A 20,530-nucleotide genomic window follows, 5' to 3' on the forward strand; every position below is an offset into this window, starting at 1 on the left:
ACAAGTAAGAATTTGACTCCCACCGAGTCAAATTACACTGTAACTGAAAAGGAATTTTTAGTTGTTATTCATGCTATCAATAAGTTTAGACATTACATAATAGGCTATGAAACCTTTGTTCATGTGGACCACTCTGCAATTAGATACTTAATGAATAAACCTATTACTAATGGCAAAGTTACAATATGGCTATTACTCTTGTAAGAATTCAATATTACTGTGCTAGATAGACCTGGAAAACAAAACACAGTTGCTGATTTCTTGTCTAGAATTCAAAATATCAAAGATGACACTCCAATTGAAGATAAGTTTCCTGATGAATATCTTTTTGCAGTGACTACTCAAACCCCTTGGTTTGTAGATATTACCAATTACTTAGTCACAGGGAAATTGCCTTCACATTTGTTTCCTAGAGAGAAAAGAAAAGTCATTCAAATAAGTGCAAGATACTCATGAATGACTAATGAATTGTAAAAAACAGGTCTAGATATCATGATCAAAAGATGTGTTAGGGAAGATGAAATGCCTGAGATTCTTAAGGCATGTCATGATGAACCATGTGGTGGACATTTTGCTGACAAGAGGACAGCCTATAAAATCCTTTATTTAGGATATTATTGGCCATCCATCTTCAAAGATGCCAAAGAATATGTCAAGAGGTGTTATAGCTGCCAAAGGGTAGGAAAGCCTGCTTCTTCAAATGAAATGCCACTACAATTTTAGGTACTCATTGAACCTTTTGAAAAATTGGCCTTGGATTTTGTTGGACCAATTAATACCCCATCTAAGCAAAAGAAGTATATACTGGTATGCACTGATTATGTCACTAAATGGGTAGAGGCTAAAGCATTGCCTTTTGTTAATGTAAAATCTGTAGTTAATTTTCTTTTTGAGGACATCTTCACTCATTTTGGTGTTCCAAGAGAAATTGTGACAGATCAGGGATCTCAATTTACATCTAAAATGGTGAAAAGTCTTGTGGAAGATTACAAGATCAAACATAGGAAATATACCCCCTATCATCCACAAGAAAATGGTCAAGTTGAATCTACCAATAAGGTGATTGAAGGAATTCTCACTAAGACTGTGCATCTACATAGAAGAGATTAGGCAGAAAGGCTTCCTGAAGCCTTATGGGCCTATAGAACTATATGGAGGAACACGACAGGACATACACCCTATGAACTTGTTATGGGAAACAAGTCATGTTCCCTATAGAGTTTCAAATTAAAACCTTCAAGATGGCAGTCCAATTGGGACTGGATTTATCAGAGGCACAGAAACATAGATTGGAGCAACTCAATGAGCTTGATGAAATCAGGCAAGATGCAGTTCAAAGAACCAGTATAGTCCAACAACAAAGGGCTAAATGGCATGATAAATATATCAAGGAGAAGAAGTTTCAAGCAAGAGATTGGGCACTTTTGTTCGATTCAAAATTTAAATATTTTCAAGGGAAGTTTTAGACTCATTGGCTTGGACCATATGAGATTGAAGAAGTCTTTAATAATGGAGAAGTAAGAATAAGGAAAATAGATGAAATAAAAATACCTCTTCTTGTGAATGGTCATCGATTGAAGATATATCAGAAGCCAATTTCAAGAGAGGTGTTTATTAAGATTTTCTCGAATAAATTTGAAATGAATCTAGTGAAGAAGAATTCTTCTTCTCCACTAACTTAGCCTTTATTTTTCCTGAAAAAAAATATATTAAAAAAAAAAGAGAAATCATCATAAAAATAAAAAATAAAAAAATAAAAAAATTGTATAAGTTTGAAAACCAATCATTGATTGGCATACTTATATAGAAAATATAGGGTGAAAATCAAATATTTCTGACATCCTATATTTTCCATTTCCTTTCTGTAATAAGTAGTGACAAAAAGCTACATTCATTTGGAGTTCAGAATCTGCAAATTCATAGTCTCATTCCATCTCATTTTGTTTTCATTTTATTCTACAGTTCCATTTCATCTCATTGTCATATTTCATTTACATTTTACTTTTACAGTTTTTCTCCACCTCACCATATTTTCCATTTTATTTTACATTTCATTCCATTTCACTATCATAACCCATTTCCATTTCATTTTTACACTCATATTCCATAGCCATACTTCAATTTTCCTTCCTTTTGTATTTTGCAACCGATTCCATTATGTAGCTACAACTTATTTATCAGCTCTGGCACAATTGTACAGCTCACAAATAAATCATGAATGCAAGAAATCGAAGAATCCAATTTTGGAGACCAAACATGCTAAAAGGTACCTATGGATCAACATCAAAAGAATCATCAAACGGAAAGGTTAAGTTCTAAAGGTAAAATGCAAAATTTATTTCAAAAAGCAAGTTAAAAACATAAGGCATGTATAATATGGATAATCATATGTCTCCTTAATGAATCATCATTTGATTTGACTGCCACTTCATCATACCACATCTCTGCCACATCCTCCATACTTTGTGCCTAACGGTCCATAACAACTTCATCATACCACATCTTCGCCACATCCTCCATACTCTATACCTAACGGTTCATAATAACTCCATCAGTGATTGTTAACAGTCATGGCTACGATGTGACCAACTTGTCAATGTATCTATAGAACCCCTACCATTCATTTATTTCATACAAACCTGGAGTAATTTTCACCATTCTCCACAGCAATTCATTTCCTGAAAACTAGAAGGGTAATTCTAAAGGATTGAAAAACTCTACGAAGCAGGAGGAATGGGGTTAATAGTTAGAACAGAACTGGTGGGAACTAAGTATATGGAGGGATATCCACAGCTCAAGGAAATATTGCATAGAGCCGAGTGGCTAAAATTCATTGAGAAATTTGACGGGTTTCATAAGGAAATTACAAAGTCTCTTACTCGATCTTTTGATGGCACAGAGGTAGAAATCGGAGATATCAAGTTTGCATTGACTGAGTCATTCATAGCCACAGCTACAGAACTTCCGAGGCATGGCGAGAGATGGTTCAAGAACAAGGAGTTCAATAACGAATCATGGAAATAAATACTCGGAAACCTAGGTATGGATGTCTCTATTTTTAGAAAAGGAATCCCCATTTTAGATCTTAAGAGCAAATGGAAGAACATGCTCTTGATTTTACAGAAATTTATAACTTGTGAGGGAAGGTTTGGTTGCAATTATGTCTATCATATCCGATTATTGATGAATTTTTTAGAAAATGGGGAAATCAATCTTCCTTTCTTCCTGTTAAATAGTATAAGGAGAATGGCCACTAATGTGCAAAAGAGGATACAGTTCAAAGAGACCACCATGTATCATCATGGGTTGATAAAGATGTTGATCGAGTCTCATTTGAAAAGCATAGGAGATACTTGGGAAAATTTCCTCATAAGAAACCATTTCCAAGAGGCACCAGAGTCGCCTGAAGAAGGTAATGTCAGAAGGAGTAGGAGAAAGAAGACCGGTATAACCATTCAAAGCAAACCTGAGTCCTCAACACAGAAAAATGATGAAGAGCTAATCTCTGAAAAACTGATAGAGATCAGGAAGCAAATCAAGCAAAAGGGGAAGATGAAAAAGAAAGCTGGTGAAACTACTAGAAACAAACCTGAATCTTCATTACAGTAACATGATGAAAAATTAATCTTTGAAGAATTGACAGAGATTAGGAAACAAATCAAGAGAAAAGAAAAGATAAAAAAGGAGGAAAAGGGTACAAAGGAGGAGAACGTAATTCCTCTATGACTTAGAAGGAGCTCTAGACTCTGAGGTATGGTAAAGAAGACATCATCAAAGGGGATGGAGTTCATAAATTTAGAAGAAGAAACCCGAGTACCTTCTCCTGATAAGATTTCCTCTACACATAGTCCTCAAAATTCTCTTGAACATTATTTTGAAGGCAGCCCCAACAGAAGATCTCCAAGCATAGACCTAATGCAGCAACAAATATATGACTATATAGAATCACCGGAGAAGAAAAGTTCCTCAATGGATCCAAAGCATTCTGTCAATCCACAAGAACCTCTAATTAGTGCTCTCAAATAGAATATTCATCAATTAGAGATATTGAACAAACATATCATACAGGAGAATGAAACCTTGAAGGAACAAAATAAACTGGACAAAGCAATTCATGATAATACTATTCTTCATTTAGGACTGTGGTATAAGAAAAATAGAAAATTGAAAAGGAAGAATAAGATTTTGAACAGAACAATCATCAATCTCAAGTACAAGCTTCTTATGAAAAAGCCCAGGATGACAGTCACCTCAAGGAGGAACAAAAGAAGAAAATTAGATGTGCTAGAAGAGGTGTTTGAGAAAATGCAATAGGAAAGAAGAATTCATATTTTTGGAAAATTCCATGAGGACATGCAATGATTTTGCAGTGGGGGTATGTTGAACTTCAGAATTACCCTCTTCTTGATAGCTTTTCTCACCTTTTCCCTTGTTTTTCCATAAGATTACAGATCCCAATCAATGATAAATGATAGGTTTTGTCTTAGGGAAGGAATTAAGTGATTGACAATTTATATTTTTATGTTTTTGTTGTTTGAATAAATTTTTGTAAATTAGCTACAAAACGCAACCTATTCTACAGCTAACTATGTATTTTGTGGCTACTTCCATGGTCTAGCAGGTTCCAGGTGTCAAATGAAAAATCTGGCCACATGGGCATCTCTAAAATCGTCTCCACATTGATTCTATCCTATTCACTCAGCCTAGATCGGCAAGACATCAAGCTCAAGATCGTAGTCAAAGGTGGAGTCAAACATATGATACCCGGAAGTAATAGGACTCTTTGTTAGGGTCCCACCCTAACGCCCTTATTCATGTAGTAGGATTGAGTCATAGTTATAGTTAAGTAAGGAGTCAATAAAGCCCATATTAATAATTGTAAGTGGTTAACCCGCAATTAATGACGGGACCACAATTAGTTGCAAATGGGCCATGGTATTAGATAGATGGTATTAATAAGAACCATGGTATTGATCCATGGTATTGCATGTATGAGTCATATATAATGGATAGAGACTCCCTACAAGGAGCATTGTGTCTTATTTTGTAATCGAGCTCTGCTCTATTGGAGGTTGCCCCCTCGAAGAGGCAAGTGAACATTGCTTTCTGAATAATAAAGTACTTGCTGTTGTTTCTCACTATTCTATGTTATGGGTATATTTCTTCGCATATTCTGTATTCCGGTATCGTCTTGCAGGTTAAGAGCATAACAAGTGGTATCAGAGCTCTTTCCAAGGCCGGTGGGATCTCCATTTCTTAGCAAAAAACTTTTTTTTGGCTAGAGACATGTTTCGGTGTCTTTAAACCACGGGATCTGTCGTTGAGCGCATAAACCTGCGGATTTGGGGAGGCATGCACGCAGGAAATAAAAGAGGTGGTCACGCTTGTTGGACTCCCTTGTAACCCCTGTGGGTACCCCTTCTAGTAGTAGCGCATTAGACAGAACCGCACACGGACTGTCTTCCAAGTACCCTCTGGGTATATCGGAAGCCCCCTAGCTCCTTTAAAACCTCGCCATAGATAAATTGTTGGTCGTCTTGCTGCTACAGTACACAGAGAATAGCACTCGAAGAGATTACTCACCCGTACGATAGGGTAGTCGGGTTGTACGGCTAAGGGTACGGTTGATCCTCCTTAGTTAGAGCCCTGAAACATTGGGCCGAGTACTACTGTCAGACCCTTATGTATATTGCGATCTGTAGCACCTGACACTCCTCGAGACCATAGTTCCCTTTTCTATCTCTGGATCACGCATAATCTCTGCCAGATCAGATCTCGCAAGTGGGGTTGCAGCAGCAACAGACATCAGTCCCACAATTCCGAGTTAGCAGACCAACGTTTCCAATCCATCAGATCCGTAGCAGCAGTCGGTGCCACCGCTCAGAGCTATCCGATCAGCCATCCAGATCTCTCAGATCCACCAGATCTGAGTAGTTGTGTGGGGTTCCTATACCAGGGCATGATTTTCGCAGGACTTTTGGTAGCATTGACATTTTGGGGATTTGGCTACTGCAATATTTCTAAGCAAGGAATAAAACTCCATTAGGAGTTTTAAGAGAAAAAAAAAAATAAAAATCTGAGATCCCCCCCCCGGGGTGCTTATTGGTGATCTAACCCATAAGAATCAGGACGACGAGCTGAGCAAGGTGGTACCATTCAATTGTTAGTGAAAAAAATTCGGGCGGTCCCAAATTTCAAGCACATCGGATCGGTGCATGGTAGAAACTAGAGCGCAAGCTATGGCCAATGAGAAGATTGACAAACTTGAACAATCCTTGCAAACCATCCAAGCTCGGCTTGACAGACTAACTGACACACTCTTTAAGGGCAAAGAGGAAGCCCGCGAGGAGGCGTATATTGGCAATGGACATAGTGAGGGTGAGTCTAGCCGCTCTCTTCACCTCTGGGACACCCACCAACAATCTCGTCCGCGACCTCCCAAGCTGGATATGCATAAATTTGATGGTACTCACCCGGCCGCTTTTTTTAGCACAAATGGAGCAGTATTTCAATCTGAATAATATCTTAGATAATGAGACTTAGCTTATGGTGGGGAGCATGTACTTGGACAATCAAATATGGCAATGGTGGGAATGGCATCAACGTTGCAATGGAAGTTTTCTGACTTGGGCCACCTTCAAAAAAGCTCTTACAGAGCGCTTTGACCAGGAATCTTCTTTTTCGGGTCGTCTCACTAAGCTTCGACAGACTGGCACAGTCGATGAATATGTTACAGCCTTTGAAGCCTTAGCTTTCCGCACTAGGGATCTCTCAGATGCGTTCTACATGGAATTTTTTATCAGCGGTCTTAAAGAGGCCATACAAGCCAACGTCTGACTACACCACCCTCCCACATGGTCGAAGGCTTGCAAGGTAGCTCGTAATGTGGAATGTGCATTAGCAGCCCAGTCCATTCACCCAAATTTCACCACCAAGGGTCGCCCCCCACAGGCTCACAGCACGACTCAAACACTTAAGGCTCAAAAGGTGTCACCTGCATAAATGGCCAAAAGAAGAAAACAGGGATTATGTTACTACTATGATGAAAAATACTCCCCAGGTCATAAATGCAAGGAGCCTAAATTTTTCCAAATTGATGCCACTGATTACAGCTCATCAGAGGAAGCCCCACCACTTGAGGAACCGGAGGAGGTAGAAGAAGACAACCACAAGGACAATGTCCCTGATGAACCAGTTATTTCGATGCATGCTTTGGCAGGGATTTCTTCACCTAAAACTCTCAAAATCAGAGGTTTTATTAAACATCGCCCAGTAGTAGTCTTGATTGATAGTGGAAGTACACATAATTTCATCCATCAAAAAGTCGCGGAAGCAGTGCATTGTTTTGTATGAGCAGTTTCTAACTTCCAAGTCCAAATTGCAGATGGGGGAACAATGAAATGTGAAGGCCACTGTGAAAATGTCAAACTTCAAATGGGGGATTATCAGTTGAAGACCCACATGTTTGCCATACACATGGGAGGGTGCGACATTGTCCTCGGTGCTGAATGGCTTCGCACTCTTGGGCCAATCACAATGGATTTTCAGGAGTTATATATGAGCTTTAAGCAGAACAACTCCACATATACCCTCCATGGACTCCAGGCGGGAGCTCCCTCTATCATCAGCTCACATAGGATGGAAAAATTGCTAAAAAAGGGCCATCATGGAGTTATCGCTCAATTTAATGCCATCCAGGCCGTCGAACCCAATTCTCTGCCGATTCATCCTAAGATGCAACAGATTTTAAATAACCATCTGCCAGTCTTTGACAAGCCTCATGAGCTTCCACCCTCGCGAGGGGAACATGATCATAGCATCACCTTGGTTCCAGGGGCCCAACCACCAAATGTGTGCCCATACAGATATCCATTCACCCAAAAGAATGAAATAGAAAAAATAATCAAGGAACTTTTGGAAGCAGGTGTCATTCGTCCCAGCATTAGTCCTTATTCATCACCGGTGGTCATGGTGCTCAAGAAAGATGGGGAATGGCGGATGTGTCCAGACTTCAGGGCCCTCAATAAGTTGACAGTCAAAGATAAATTTCCCATCCTGGTTGTTGATGATTTGTTGGATGAACTCAATGGGGCTCAATTCTTCACTAAGTTGGATCTTCGCTCAGGCTACCACCAAATTCGCATGAAGGAAGTTGACATTCCAAAGACTGCTTTCAGAACTCATGAAGGCCATTATGAGTTCCTGGTCATGCCATTCGGTCTTTGTAATGCCCCATCTACTTTTCAGAGCCTTATGAACCACCTTCTCAAACCATATCTCAGGAAATTTGTCCTTGTCTTCTTCGATGACATCCTCATCTATAGTTGCACTTGGGCCGCACATCTTTAGCATGTAGATCTGCTCTTGCAACCGCTCCGCAAGCATAAATTATTTGTTAAGATGTCCAAATGTTCTTTTGGCATGGAAGAAGTTGAGTATTTGGGCCACATTAGGGGCATGAAGGTGTCAAGGTGGACCCCAAAAAGATCCAGGCAATGCAGGATTGGCCTCAACCTAAGACCTTGAAGAGCCTGAGAGGATTTTTGGGTCTCACAGGCTATTATCACAAATTTGTCTGCAATTATGGCCACATTGCGAAGCCCCTCACTCAACTCCTCAAGAAAAATTCATTCTTCTGGAATGATGATGCACAACAGGCATTTACAGCTCTCAAAAATGCCATGTGTTCCACTCCAGTCTTAGCACTACCTGATTTCACCAAATCTTTTGTCATTGAATGTGATGCTTCAGGTACGGGTATTGGGGCAGTCTTAATGCAGGAAGGTCGACCCTTGGCCTTCACAAGCCAACAACTAAGTGGGAGGAATCTGGGACAATCTACCTATGAGAAGGAAATGATGGCCATCTTACATGCAGTAGATACTTGGCGACCTTACTTACTGGGGCAACGTTTCCAAATCTGCACAGACCATCACAGTCTTAAATATTTTTTGGAGCAACACCTATCCTCCCCACAACAAAATAAATGGCTAGCCAAAATGCTGGGATATGATTATGAGATCATTTACAAGAAAGGGCGCGAAAATAGTGTAGCAGATGCATTATCTCGCCAATTTGAGGAGGAAAGTACCCTGCTAGCAATTTCCCTTCCCATTCCAGAATGGATTGAAGAGGCTCGCAGGGAATGGTTTTCACATCCTGAGCTCTCCCAACTCATTACTCAATTGCAGGCGGATCCAAATTCCACCAAGGGCTACTCGTGGCAGGATGAGATTCTTCGCTACAAGGACAGAGTCATAATATCACCAACATCCACCCTCAAAAGCCGCATTTTGGCAGAATTGCACTCATCCCCCACTACAGGACATTCAGGCTTTCAGAAGACATATGCTCGCACTAGAAGATCATTTTTTTGGACAGGCATGAAAAAGGAGATCCTTACTTTTGTAGCGGAATACGATGTCTGTCAATGCCACAAAGGGGAGACAGTCAAAGCACCAGGCACATTACAACCGTTGCCCATCCCAGCATCTATATGGACGGAGGTTTCTATGGATTTCATTACAGGTCTTCCAAAGTCGGGAAACAAGTCAGTCATCATGGTGGTTGTGGACTGAATTTCTAAGTATGCTCATTTCTGCGCCCTACCCCACTAGTTTACACTGACTTTGGTTGCTCAATCTTTCATGGATCAGATCTTCAAATTGCATGGCATGCCCACTTCTATTGTGTCTGATCGTGACCCGATCTTCACCAGTAAATTTTGGAAGGAACTCTTCAGGCTACAAGGCACCCAACTAAAACTCAGTACTTCTTATCATCCACAAATGGATGGTCAAACTGAGGCTATCAACAAATGTCTGGAAACCTACCTTAGATGTTTCACTTCAGAAAAGCAACATCTATGGGTACAGTGGTTGCCTCTAGCTGAATGGTGGTATAACACCAACTATCATGCCACCACCAAAGTGACTCCCTATGAAACAGTTTATGGTCAACTCCCTCCTTCCCCTACTTCTTATATCAAGGGATGCTCCAAGGTACAAGCAGTGGATCAACTCCTACAAAACTGCACAACCATGCTCGCCCATCTTAAAGAGAATCTTCATCAAGCTTAAAATCACATGAAGCAACAGGTAGATCAGCATCGCTCAGAGCGCCAATTTCAAGAAGGGGATCAGGTATTTTTGAGGTTGCAACCATATAAGAAAACTTCACTCAATGACAAGGGTTGTCATAAACTATCTCCAAAATTCTATGAACCATATCAAGTACTTCAGCGCATTGGAGAAGTGGCCTACAAGCTAGCTTTGCCACCCACTGCAAAAATTCATCCAGTTTTCCATGTCTCATGCCTCAAGAAAGTGATTGGGAACAATTGCAGAATTCAAACCAGTCTACCTAAATTGGATGAAGAAGGGTCAATCTGGCTCCACCCTGAATAGGTCCTAGACACACGAGAACGACACCTACGTGGCTGCCTGATCAAGGAAGTCCTCATCAAGTGGAAAGACACCTCTCCGGAAGATGCAACCTGGGAACCAGCCACTATTCTTCAGCAGTTTCTGTAGCTTCAGCCTTGAGGACAAGGCTATTCTTAAACAAGAGGGCATGTTAGGGTCCCACCCTAACCCCCTTATTCATGTAGTAGGATCGAGTCATAGTTATAGTTAAGTAAGGAGTCAATAAAGCCCATATTAATAATTGTAAGTGGTTAACCCACAATTAATGACGGGACCACAGTTAGTTGCAAATGGGCCATGGTATTAGATAGATGGTATTAATAAGAACCATGGTATTGATCCATGTTATTGGATGTATGAGTCATATATAATGGATAGAAACTCCTTGCGAGGAGCATCGTGTCTTATTTTGTAATCGAGCTTTGCTCTATTGGAGGTTGCCCCCTCGAAGAGGCAAGTGAACATTGCTTTCTGAATAATAAAGTACTTGCTGTTGTTTCTCACTATTCTATGTTCTAGGTATATTTCTTCGCATATTCTGTATTCCGGTATCGTCTTGCATGTTAAGAGCATAACACTCTTCATCTGATCTTTCGTGGTTAATCAATAAATCTAACAATTCTGTTGCAAGAATTAACTTGGATCAACCACATGAGTTAATGGTTATGTTGCAAACATCTCGCTCGAATTTAAGCCACCTATAGCTGATCAGACGTTTACACAGTTCTATTGTAATACGTATGAGCCACCTGTAGCTAGTTTTCCTCAAAGACAGTTATGATTATTTCCTTTTAAATATTGGTTGTATAGAACTGAGGGGGGTTCAAAGAATTTTATGTATTAAGTTTAGACTTTCAGCTCTGTATTTTGGACTTCGTTCTTTTCTATAATATAAGTCATGTGTTGACCAATGATCATTTAAGAGAGAATTTTTAATTAGTTATCAGCTCAACCAAGTCAGTTGCAAAGGGCCCTTGCACTGAAGGAGGTTTTCTTTCCATTCGTTTTCTGTTTAGTTTTAATTTCATTACTTTCCTTTTAGTAGTTTTCTAACTTAGGTTGATTTATTTTAGTTTTGATCAATAGCATAATGTTAAAACTCAATTGTGAAGTCTTGTTCTTCCAAATAAATTCATGAAAGAAAATGATTTTGTTTCTAGACAGAGTAAGGTTGAAGTAATAAGAATGCACTGTTGTCTAGCTTACTCACTGTTTTGTTATTTATTTCCTAGGACAAATTTGTCAATCCACTGTGTTAATGAATGTTTTTGAACACCATTTCAAGTTGATACCCATCCTAAACTAAATGGTTAAACATCCACTTCACACAATGGTTGAAATCAATCAGTTACCTTCTGCATGTTTCATTTAGTTCTCTAGATCATAAAGTACAGAAAGTTGCTTGTATTCCATCTCATGAAGGTTATCTTTCAAAATTGAAGGCTAGAGTAACTAGAAGTACTTCAATTTATTTCATCCTCTGTATTTATTTCAATATGCATTACAACTTCACCCTTAATTTTAAAAAATAGATTCATGACTTAGGATTAATGATGAGATAGGATAAATGCTCTATTTTTCCTTTCTTTAAATTAGGTTTTGACTAGCTTTAGCTCTTGGTTCACCTTTAGGAAGTTAGATTAACTTAGGAACATTTTTCTTCTTTAAAAAAAAGTCCATTAGATTCACTTAAGTTTCTCATAGTTCAGATTGTACATCATTAGGAATCAAAGAACAGAAACCCCCAAAACAATATAAAATACAAAACAACGAAGTAAGAAAGGTTAACTAAGCACATATAGTGCACTACACTTCATCAGCTTACAAACCTCAGTTGATAATTTATGCAAGCAATTTAGGACACTAAATTGACTAAACATGAATGTAACCCTCCAGTTTCTCTAATGACCTTGCCTCCCAGCGACTCCAGTCTATATTTCCCAATTCTGTGCATGCGACCCCAGAATCTGAGCCACCTTTTCAGGGCATACCTTTGCCCAGAACTTGATAGAACTTTCTAGATTTGTGAATGACACTAGGACAAAGCCATAATCACAAATATTAAACAAGAACTTGACCTAACCAGGCCTAACCATGACAGTGATTTTGTCAAACACAATGAACATGTAATCTACTAGTCATAAATTCATATCTAAACATAGAGATCTAAAACTTATCTAAGAATCATCAAGAAGGTCTAACGCCCTCTCACAACAGCTACAAAAACATTTTATAGGTAATGCATTCAATAACCATTCATTTACCAATCAAAACATGATAAGAGACATAACTTGAATCTGTCATAAAACCATGCTTATAACCAACATATAACCAGAATAATAAAAATGATAAAACAACCATCAAAACCACATCATAACAAGTACCTTTAGTCATGAAATGCAAGAGGAAAAAATCTCTTATTAAAATATGAAAATCCAACCAAGTCAGGGACTTCCACGTACCACCTAACCATAGATTAGGCTAAAGAAAATATTTATTTCAACCAATCACCCTCATCCCATATTCCAAGCATAAATGTCGGACTCACAACAAAACAATCAAGGCTTCCTCGGGCTTTACAGCAATCCCACGAAAACTGATCAAGGGACTCCTAGGCCCAAAACCCTCACTTATACAACTAGTATTTACTGCAATCCCACCATTACGAGTCAAGGGATTCCTAGGCCTAAACAAAAACATACACTACCAAGCTTTACCTCAACCCTGCCAAAACCAGTCAAGAGATAACTAGGCCCTAAACAAGCTTGGATGCCTCTAGGTTTCTTCACCAATACCTTAAGGAATTTTCCCATATCCATTGGCAAACTTTATCACAATCCCAACATTATCGGTCAAGGGATTCCTAGGCCCTTGTGAATTTTCTTGAAACCACCTCAACCAATTCCAAAACCATCCATAAATCCAAAGCTCAACCAATTAAAACAACCCCCATCAAACCATGGCTATCCAAAAATCGCAAGGAAAAGCTTAAACCACTGTCACACCTGGAAAATCCCATTCCAATGACAACAAGAGAACCAGATACACACATGTATGTACCATGCATGCCAAAAGCAACAAGGAAACCATACATGCAACTCGATACCTGGAATTAATCCCATTGTAGCTGGTTGATCCAACTCTTCCTTTCTTGATCCTTTCTTTCCTTCGCTTTCTTGTCCTTCCTTTTCCTTCCTTTCTACAATTCTATAGTGCTCTAAGAATGTTGTAAATATGCAAGAGTATGAGAGATTAGAGAGAATAGAGAGAGTTGCAAAACTAAACTTACAAAAGGTTGTACTAACAAAGGCTGTGAACTAATCCTCATAAGCATTTTTATCATTGAGGCCTCTATTTTCTTCAATTTCCTCTATTTTTTCTTCATTTTTCTCTATTTTTCCTTCATTTTCCTCCTCACATGCAACATGTGACCTTTCACCTTCCTTTTCTCCTATTTTCCATTATTTTCATAAATAAAATGCTAATTAATTCCTCTTTTCCTTTCAATGCCTTTGTCAATTTCCTTAGCCATGATAAACCAAATGAACACTCACTAGGATGTTTTGCCCAACATTCAGCTAGGAATATGTGTCCCATGACCTCGGTCTTATTTTTCCTCTTTTAATTTTATTACATGGACTTTTAATTGAGTTGTTACAAATTCCATGTGAGGATCCTCCTCATATAACTTGATCACTATCATTCTATAGTGGTCCCCCATTTTCTTTTCCTACTCAAGGGGAGATGTATTGTCATCTCTCCATCTAGAAACACCAACTTCCCTATTGCCAATTATGGTACTGCCTTGGAAATTTTGAAGAAATTCGACCCTAAACTCATTGTACAATCATCTAATGGGAATATCCTCAAGTTCATCCTTCCAAACCAATGTATGACTCAAATTGGTGTAGATTGGCATTGCTCATAACAATCCAATGGTTGTTCTCATCCTTGAGTTCACCACCTTGAATTCATTTCCATCTACTTCCAATTTGTAACAAATGGTTTTGGTTGTCTTCTCATTGATGAAACTGTGTTTTTCCTTAATGTCAATTGAGGTTTCCATTTTAATTACCATCACTATCACTTGTGTGAAACAAATACCTAATCCCTTTCTCAAAACTAAAGGATTTTGTTGTCCTTCTTATACAACTGATGCAAGCTTCCTAGCTATCTCAAGTGCTCCAATTGATGTTAATTTGAGTGAAGGCCCTCTTATGATTAGAGCTAAAGTGTCCACTCCTTTGGTGGCTATCTCACCTATAGGTAGACGCTTAAGATTGCCCTTATATACCATCGATGTAAAATTCCTAGTCTTCATAAACTTTAAAGCAAGAAGCGGTTCCTTCTCTAAATGACTCCAAACTTCCCTTCATCCAATTTTTTTCCTTTGTGAGTGCCCCCATCCTACCCTCACTTGAATAGGTTCAGACCTATCCCTATGGTGGTCAAATGGATAATCACCAACATGTTGGAATTGCAAGATTAACTCATGATTATCTCCCTTCATGGCTACAAGATAACTCCTCTCTCTATTTGACTATAGAGTTCCATTTGAAGTCCTTGAACCTATCCTAACCTTCTCCTTTTGGATCACGTCCAAATGGTTAAGGAGCATCTTCTCTTCCTAGAAAAACTCCACAATGGGTTCTCCATGTCACATACAACACATTACCTCTTTGAACATAGAGGAATGTGTCTAATTCTTAGCATCGAGCTCCCTTTGAAATGAATCAACATCAACGAGCAGTTCATCCACTTGTTCCATCCGAGAACCTCACTTCCTTAATATCTGTGGAATCCTTTCAAAGTGTTCTAGTGCTTCCCCCAAGCTTTCATCCTATCTTGATTCACTACCATTCATCATCTTGTTTGATAGTTATTAATCACTATTTTACAACTAAGATATTACCATATTAGTAGTCTCACCAACCTATCACACCACTCTACTTTACTGCTCATAACATTGTAATGATATATTCCCCTGCCATGGATCTCACCTCCAACTATGTTCTAACAACAATTGTCACAATAAGGACAAAGTGATGAAGATAATCATATTGTCCACACTTTGGCTCAGATACCACCTATCCCAAATAGTGGTGAAAAGCACTCCACTATCATTTAGCTTTAATCACACTCATAAAAACTTCACACATTTTTAAGTGTCTCCATCTCTAATTGTGCAACACCAGTGTGTTTCCCACCCATGGACCAACCACTCCTATAATACTACACCCAAAATACGCCTCACAAAGAAACACTTATATTAATCTATATTAATTAAATTATATAACGAAATATCAAAATTCAACTAAAACCAAGTGTCTTTTTACATCACATATGACATAACCGTTGTATCATCAACATCATATGCATGACATAAACATAAAATCGTGTCAACACCAAATTTCAGGTTAGAGCTACGCTTAACATGACACTTCACCAACACACACATATATATATATCCTCAAAATATATGTTTTACAATGTTTACAATATCTTGTTTACTTTCCAAACTGGTTGTACTAAAATACAAAATAAAAATAGCAAGTTGTGGCACCCACACGTCTAACCGGCGGTCTAAACCGTCCATCACACATGGTCCTCATCATGTGACTTCGATCCACTTGTTCAATAATTACGCATCATCTTGGCCTGACTCTACTCTCGTCATGGCCCAACTCTACTCTTGCTCTAAGCTATCACTCGCACTACTTGTCCCATAGATCAAGCCTTACTCAGCCTCAAATCATACTTTTTCACATTCTTCTGGCACATCTCTACCCTGTCTCGGCCTGTCGATGCGGTCGCATGATCGATCCCATGTTCTCGAGTAGCTAACGCACCATCTTGTGCATGCTCCCACACAATTTAACCCCAAACTACCTTGGTTACGATTGCTCCACTCCTCTCTCTATTGATTGTGTGATTCAAGTTGTGGTCTTTATCTCATTTAATCTATTTTATTATTATTTAAAACAATGTGTATTATAATAATAAAAAAATGAATAAACATGTTTGAGGTGTGGGAGATGTATTTCGATCTCACTCTCAAAGATAAATCAAATATTTCGATATCCATATCAAGTAAAGTAATTCTATATTAACTTTAGAGAGAGATAAACTAACTAAAAATAAACAATCTTATATTTTCATTTTTCACCATAAGCCAATGTATAATTCTTATACTTCTTTAAAATACTTCAAAACACTTATATAAATTGTTTGAATATTATAGGAACTAATTTATTTCAAGATCTGTTTCATATATATTTATATAGAAAGATTATAAAAAATGAAAGTAAAATAATTCAATTAGTTCCTATTAAAATAATAAGAGCTAGATGTATAATTCATTCAATTCTCAATATAAATTTAACATGTGCAATTTAAAAAATATAACTAATGATTAAAAAAAAAAATCAATGTGTGATAGATAAAATATTACACCCATGTTAAATAAAATATTTTAATATCAATTTTATATATATATATATATAAGCAAAAACTATGTGCAAATTATATAAAACAATTGAAAATAAAATTAAAAAATCTTATGTTTAAGTAATTTCAAGTAGCCTCACTATTCTACATTTTCATACCTTTTTAGATGTAGTTTGGTTGTCTAATCCATTAATACATTCAAAAATACAATTTAAACCATAAAAAATATTATATATATGTGTGTGTGTGTGTTTGTGTGTGGGGTTTTATTTTAACCATGGATCTATTGCCTGGCAATGGGACCCAAGACCAAATATTTTGGGTTGCAAACTATTTTTCGAGTTTTGCACTCTAAAAGAACTATGAACCTCAAAAGACTTTTATTTGTTTTTGAAATAGGTTGAGCCTAGGTCTAGTTCATATTCAATGTTAAATGGAAGAATAATTTGCGCATCAATGGAATGTTATCACTAGGATTATGCAAGGCTCAATGGAAGTAATACTATCAATATGATTGTGCAAAGCTTAGTGGAGCTTGGACGCCCTTTATAATTATTTGGTTCGCTCAAAAATGTCCCCCATCCTCAACCCTTCCCCATAAAATTTAAATATAAAAACTAAACCTCACGCAAATCATTTAATTTACACCTAAAAAAATGGGATGAATCTCATAACTTTTAGATCTCTAAATCTTTAATTAAAATAAATCCACTATTAATATACAGTGATGGTACGCTAAACGCCGAACTTGTCGAACTCTGTGTTGCTCGAGCTGACCTACCTATCTACATGTTCCATAGCCCATCGCCTCCTCCATATGCTACATCACCGGTCACACGTCCTTTGCATCGGCACGTCCGTTGCATCGGCTCGTCCGTCATGCCCATGGTGCACCATCTCCGCACGCCCGCCATCCATGTCGGCTTGCCCACCTTGCACAACCCTAACCCGCTCGTTGTGTGATGAATCGTCCACTTCACACGTCGCGGTGTATGGTTTGGGCTGCGCACCCAACAACCACGCCCAAAGCCAAACTCCCGAAGTCACCTCATCTCGTGTACGCGCCGCCCTAGGCTACACGTTTAAGTGACCTCATGCCCCAAACTTTGCATATTCCGTGTGCTCCCTCTCGCCATGTGCAAGGAGGCGCCGCTATTCGTCTCAAGTGTGCACGCTTATGGCAACCCCAAATTTTTGGTAACCATCTTAACAAATGTGCAAAATCTGTAAGGGCAATTTTATCTTGTTTAGTAAATTTGTTTATATGTACGCTCATTTTGATTTTGCTAGATGATAAAAGATGTCTTTAGTGCAATTTTTTGGACTTTCCCATGCTTGAATCAGGCCGAAAAATTTGAGGTTAAATTTTGATTTGCGTTATTTAAATTGTTTTTTTAACTGCATATTTGGATTCAGCGCTCTGAAAAACCCCTAGGACGCTTTGATTATGCAGGGATTACCCATAAGCTTGTGATTTCAATAAATTGCTGGTCGATTTTAGAGAAATTTAACCGGAAAAACCCACCTGAAACGCTTCGAAAAAGTAGCACTAAAGACAACTGTAATGATAAATATTTACAAGAATTTCATGTTCTAACAAACTTGACTTTAAACCTATATTGGTTGGTTGGTTGTTGAGATTGGCTTTTTCTATTAGTGTTAATTTAGCAGCGGCCAAAAAAATTATTTAGAATTGGGTCTTTTTCCTTTTTTCAAAATTTATAAGCAAAATATTTGAATCATATTTTTGACAATAGAAATGAATTCAACATTATCAAAAACTCATGGAACACCCAAAATCATAAAACTTAACAACTATAATTAAGATTGGTAAAAATTCAGCCCAATCTTATCGAATCTTATCAAAATCATGAAAAGATTTGTAAAAATTCAACCAAATCTTATCAAAGTCATAAAAATAATTCCATTATTTTGGGTTAAAAATTACACCTGATCAGACTACCACGTTGAGATTACTCAACTAGACCCACGATTACAGTGTGTCAAATATTGACCATGTGACGACCGGTAACTGGAACAATGGATAGGTCGAACATGCATAGTTCCACACTGGCTAGGCAAGAGTTGGCCAGGTAACCAATGGGGAGGCTCCTCAAATTAATGATATGAGAACACGCTATTGCAAATCCATTGTTCAATTATGGCTGATGATAAATTATATTCAATGCTATTCTGATCCCTGGATACAGTGAGATTGAGACAATGAAATACCCGCATCGGAATTCGCCAAAGACCTTTGGAACACGATTGCAACTTTCAGAAACATTGGGAATCGAAGTTAGCAGAAAAATAGAATAATTGCCTGACTGACTTCACCACTCAACTCCAACTTGTAACTTGTTGGTCACTGGTTAGGAGCCTTAGGTTCACATGGATGTCAGTAGTAGTAGTTTGCATTTATTATGAAATTGTCATTACGAGGAGGAGATATGTAGCGCTTGACCTTTCGCAATAATGCAGATTAGAGTAAGCAATAATATTGTGTACCGTACTGACACAGCCACTATAAATTCCATAACGCACAAACTCAAACCTGCACCTCCCTCCATAGTTTGTGTTTTTTATGTTTCTTTCTTTCTTTTCCCCTGATTGAATTTCATATTCATTCCAAGGAAGATTCAGCATCGAGTTTGATTGAAGATGACAAAGGCTGTAGCATTGCTTTTTATAGTTCTGCTTGGTTTAGCAACCAGCATGTCCACGCTTGTCATGGCAACCGGCATTAATAACTGTGCTCCAGGCGGAGGAAGCTCATCATGTCCTTTAAATGCAGCGGAGCTGGGAGTCTGCGTTGATGTTCTGGCGGGTTTGGTAGACGTAACCATTGGAGACCCTGCTGTGACTCAGTGCTGCTGCCCAGTGTTGGCAGGCGTTTCGGGGATGGAGGCAGCGCTCTTCTTATGTACAACTATCCGCCTCAAACTACTCAACCTCAATGTCATCCTACCAGTGGCTCTGGAGCTTTTTGTTCAATGTGGCCTTACCCCTCCTCCTCCCGGATTCACATGCCCGCCACTTAAGTAGGAAGGTAAATACTAAATTACATGCCATATGATTGCTTACTCCAATTTCATAAATTTAAATTGATCCGTTTACTTTGGTTGGCTTAAAAACTAATGAATATAGTACGTTGACATTGATTATGGAATACACGCAGGTGAAATGTTGTGACAATAAAAAGCACCTGGAAACGCTGGAGGATGTTTATATTTATTGTAGTTTGGCGCATTTAATATTGGGCATGTCTTAATGTCCAACTTTCGGTATTGTTGTTTCTATTTAATTTTATTGTTATAATAAAATAGTTTCGCAGGTTGATTGGGTCGGTATAGTATGGTATAGTATTTTGTGGATGTAAAGAATATTCTGAAGTATTTGGTAAGAGTGAGGTTGTTTTGGTAAGAGTGAGGTTGTTTTTTATTTATTATTAGTTATTTGTATTAATATATTATTAATTAGTGGTAATTATTTCTATTTTTAATTTGACAATTGAATTATGATAAATTTATGTTTTACAATTCAATTATAATAAATTTTGTTAATTTCACAGTTAACTTATAATAAATTTTTGCAAATTTGACAATTAAATTATAAATTATGATTTCAGTGTATATTTTGCAGAATTTCAGCTTTCTAAT

The 20,530-nt window shown here is 38.0% G+C and overlaps 1 protein-coding gene across 1 annotated transcript; it reads left to right on the forward strand.

The window, feature by feature from the left end:
• The first annotated feature begins 19,532 nt into the window (after positions 1-19,532).
• Positions 19,533-19,916, forward strand: LOC149196903 (36.4 kDa proline-rich protein-like). Its single transcript, XM_089408490.1, has one exon. It carries the CDS (start codon positions 19,533-19,535, stop codon positions 19,914-19,916), a length of 384 nt encoding a protein of 127 aa, XP_089264616.1.
• Positions 19,917-20,530: the final 614 nt, after the last annotated feature.

The sequence above is a fragment of the Pinus tabuliformis genome, chromosome 2_2, assembly GCF_031772625.1.
Source record: "Pinus tabuliformis cultivar Carrire ecotype Pingquan chromosome 2_2, CPIR1, whole genome shotgun sequence".
Lineage (NCBI taxonomy): Eukaryota > Viridiplantae > Streptophyta > Pinopsida > Pinales > Pinaceae > Pinus > Pinus tabuliformis.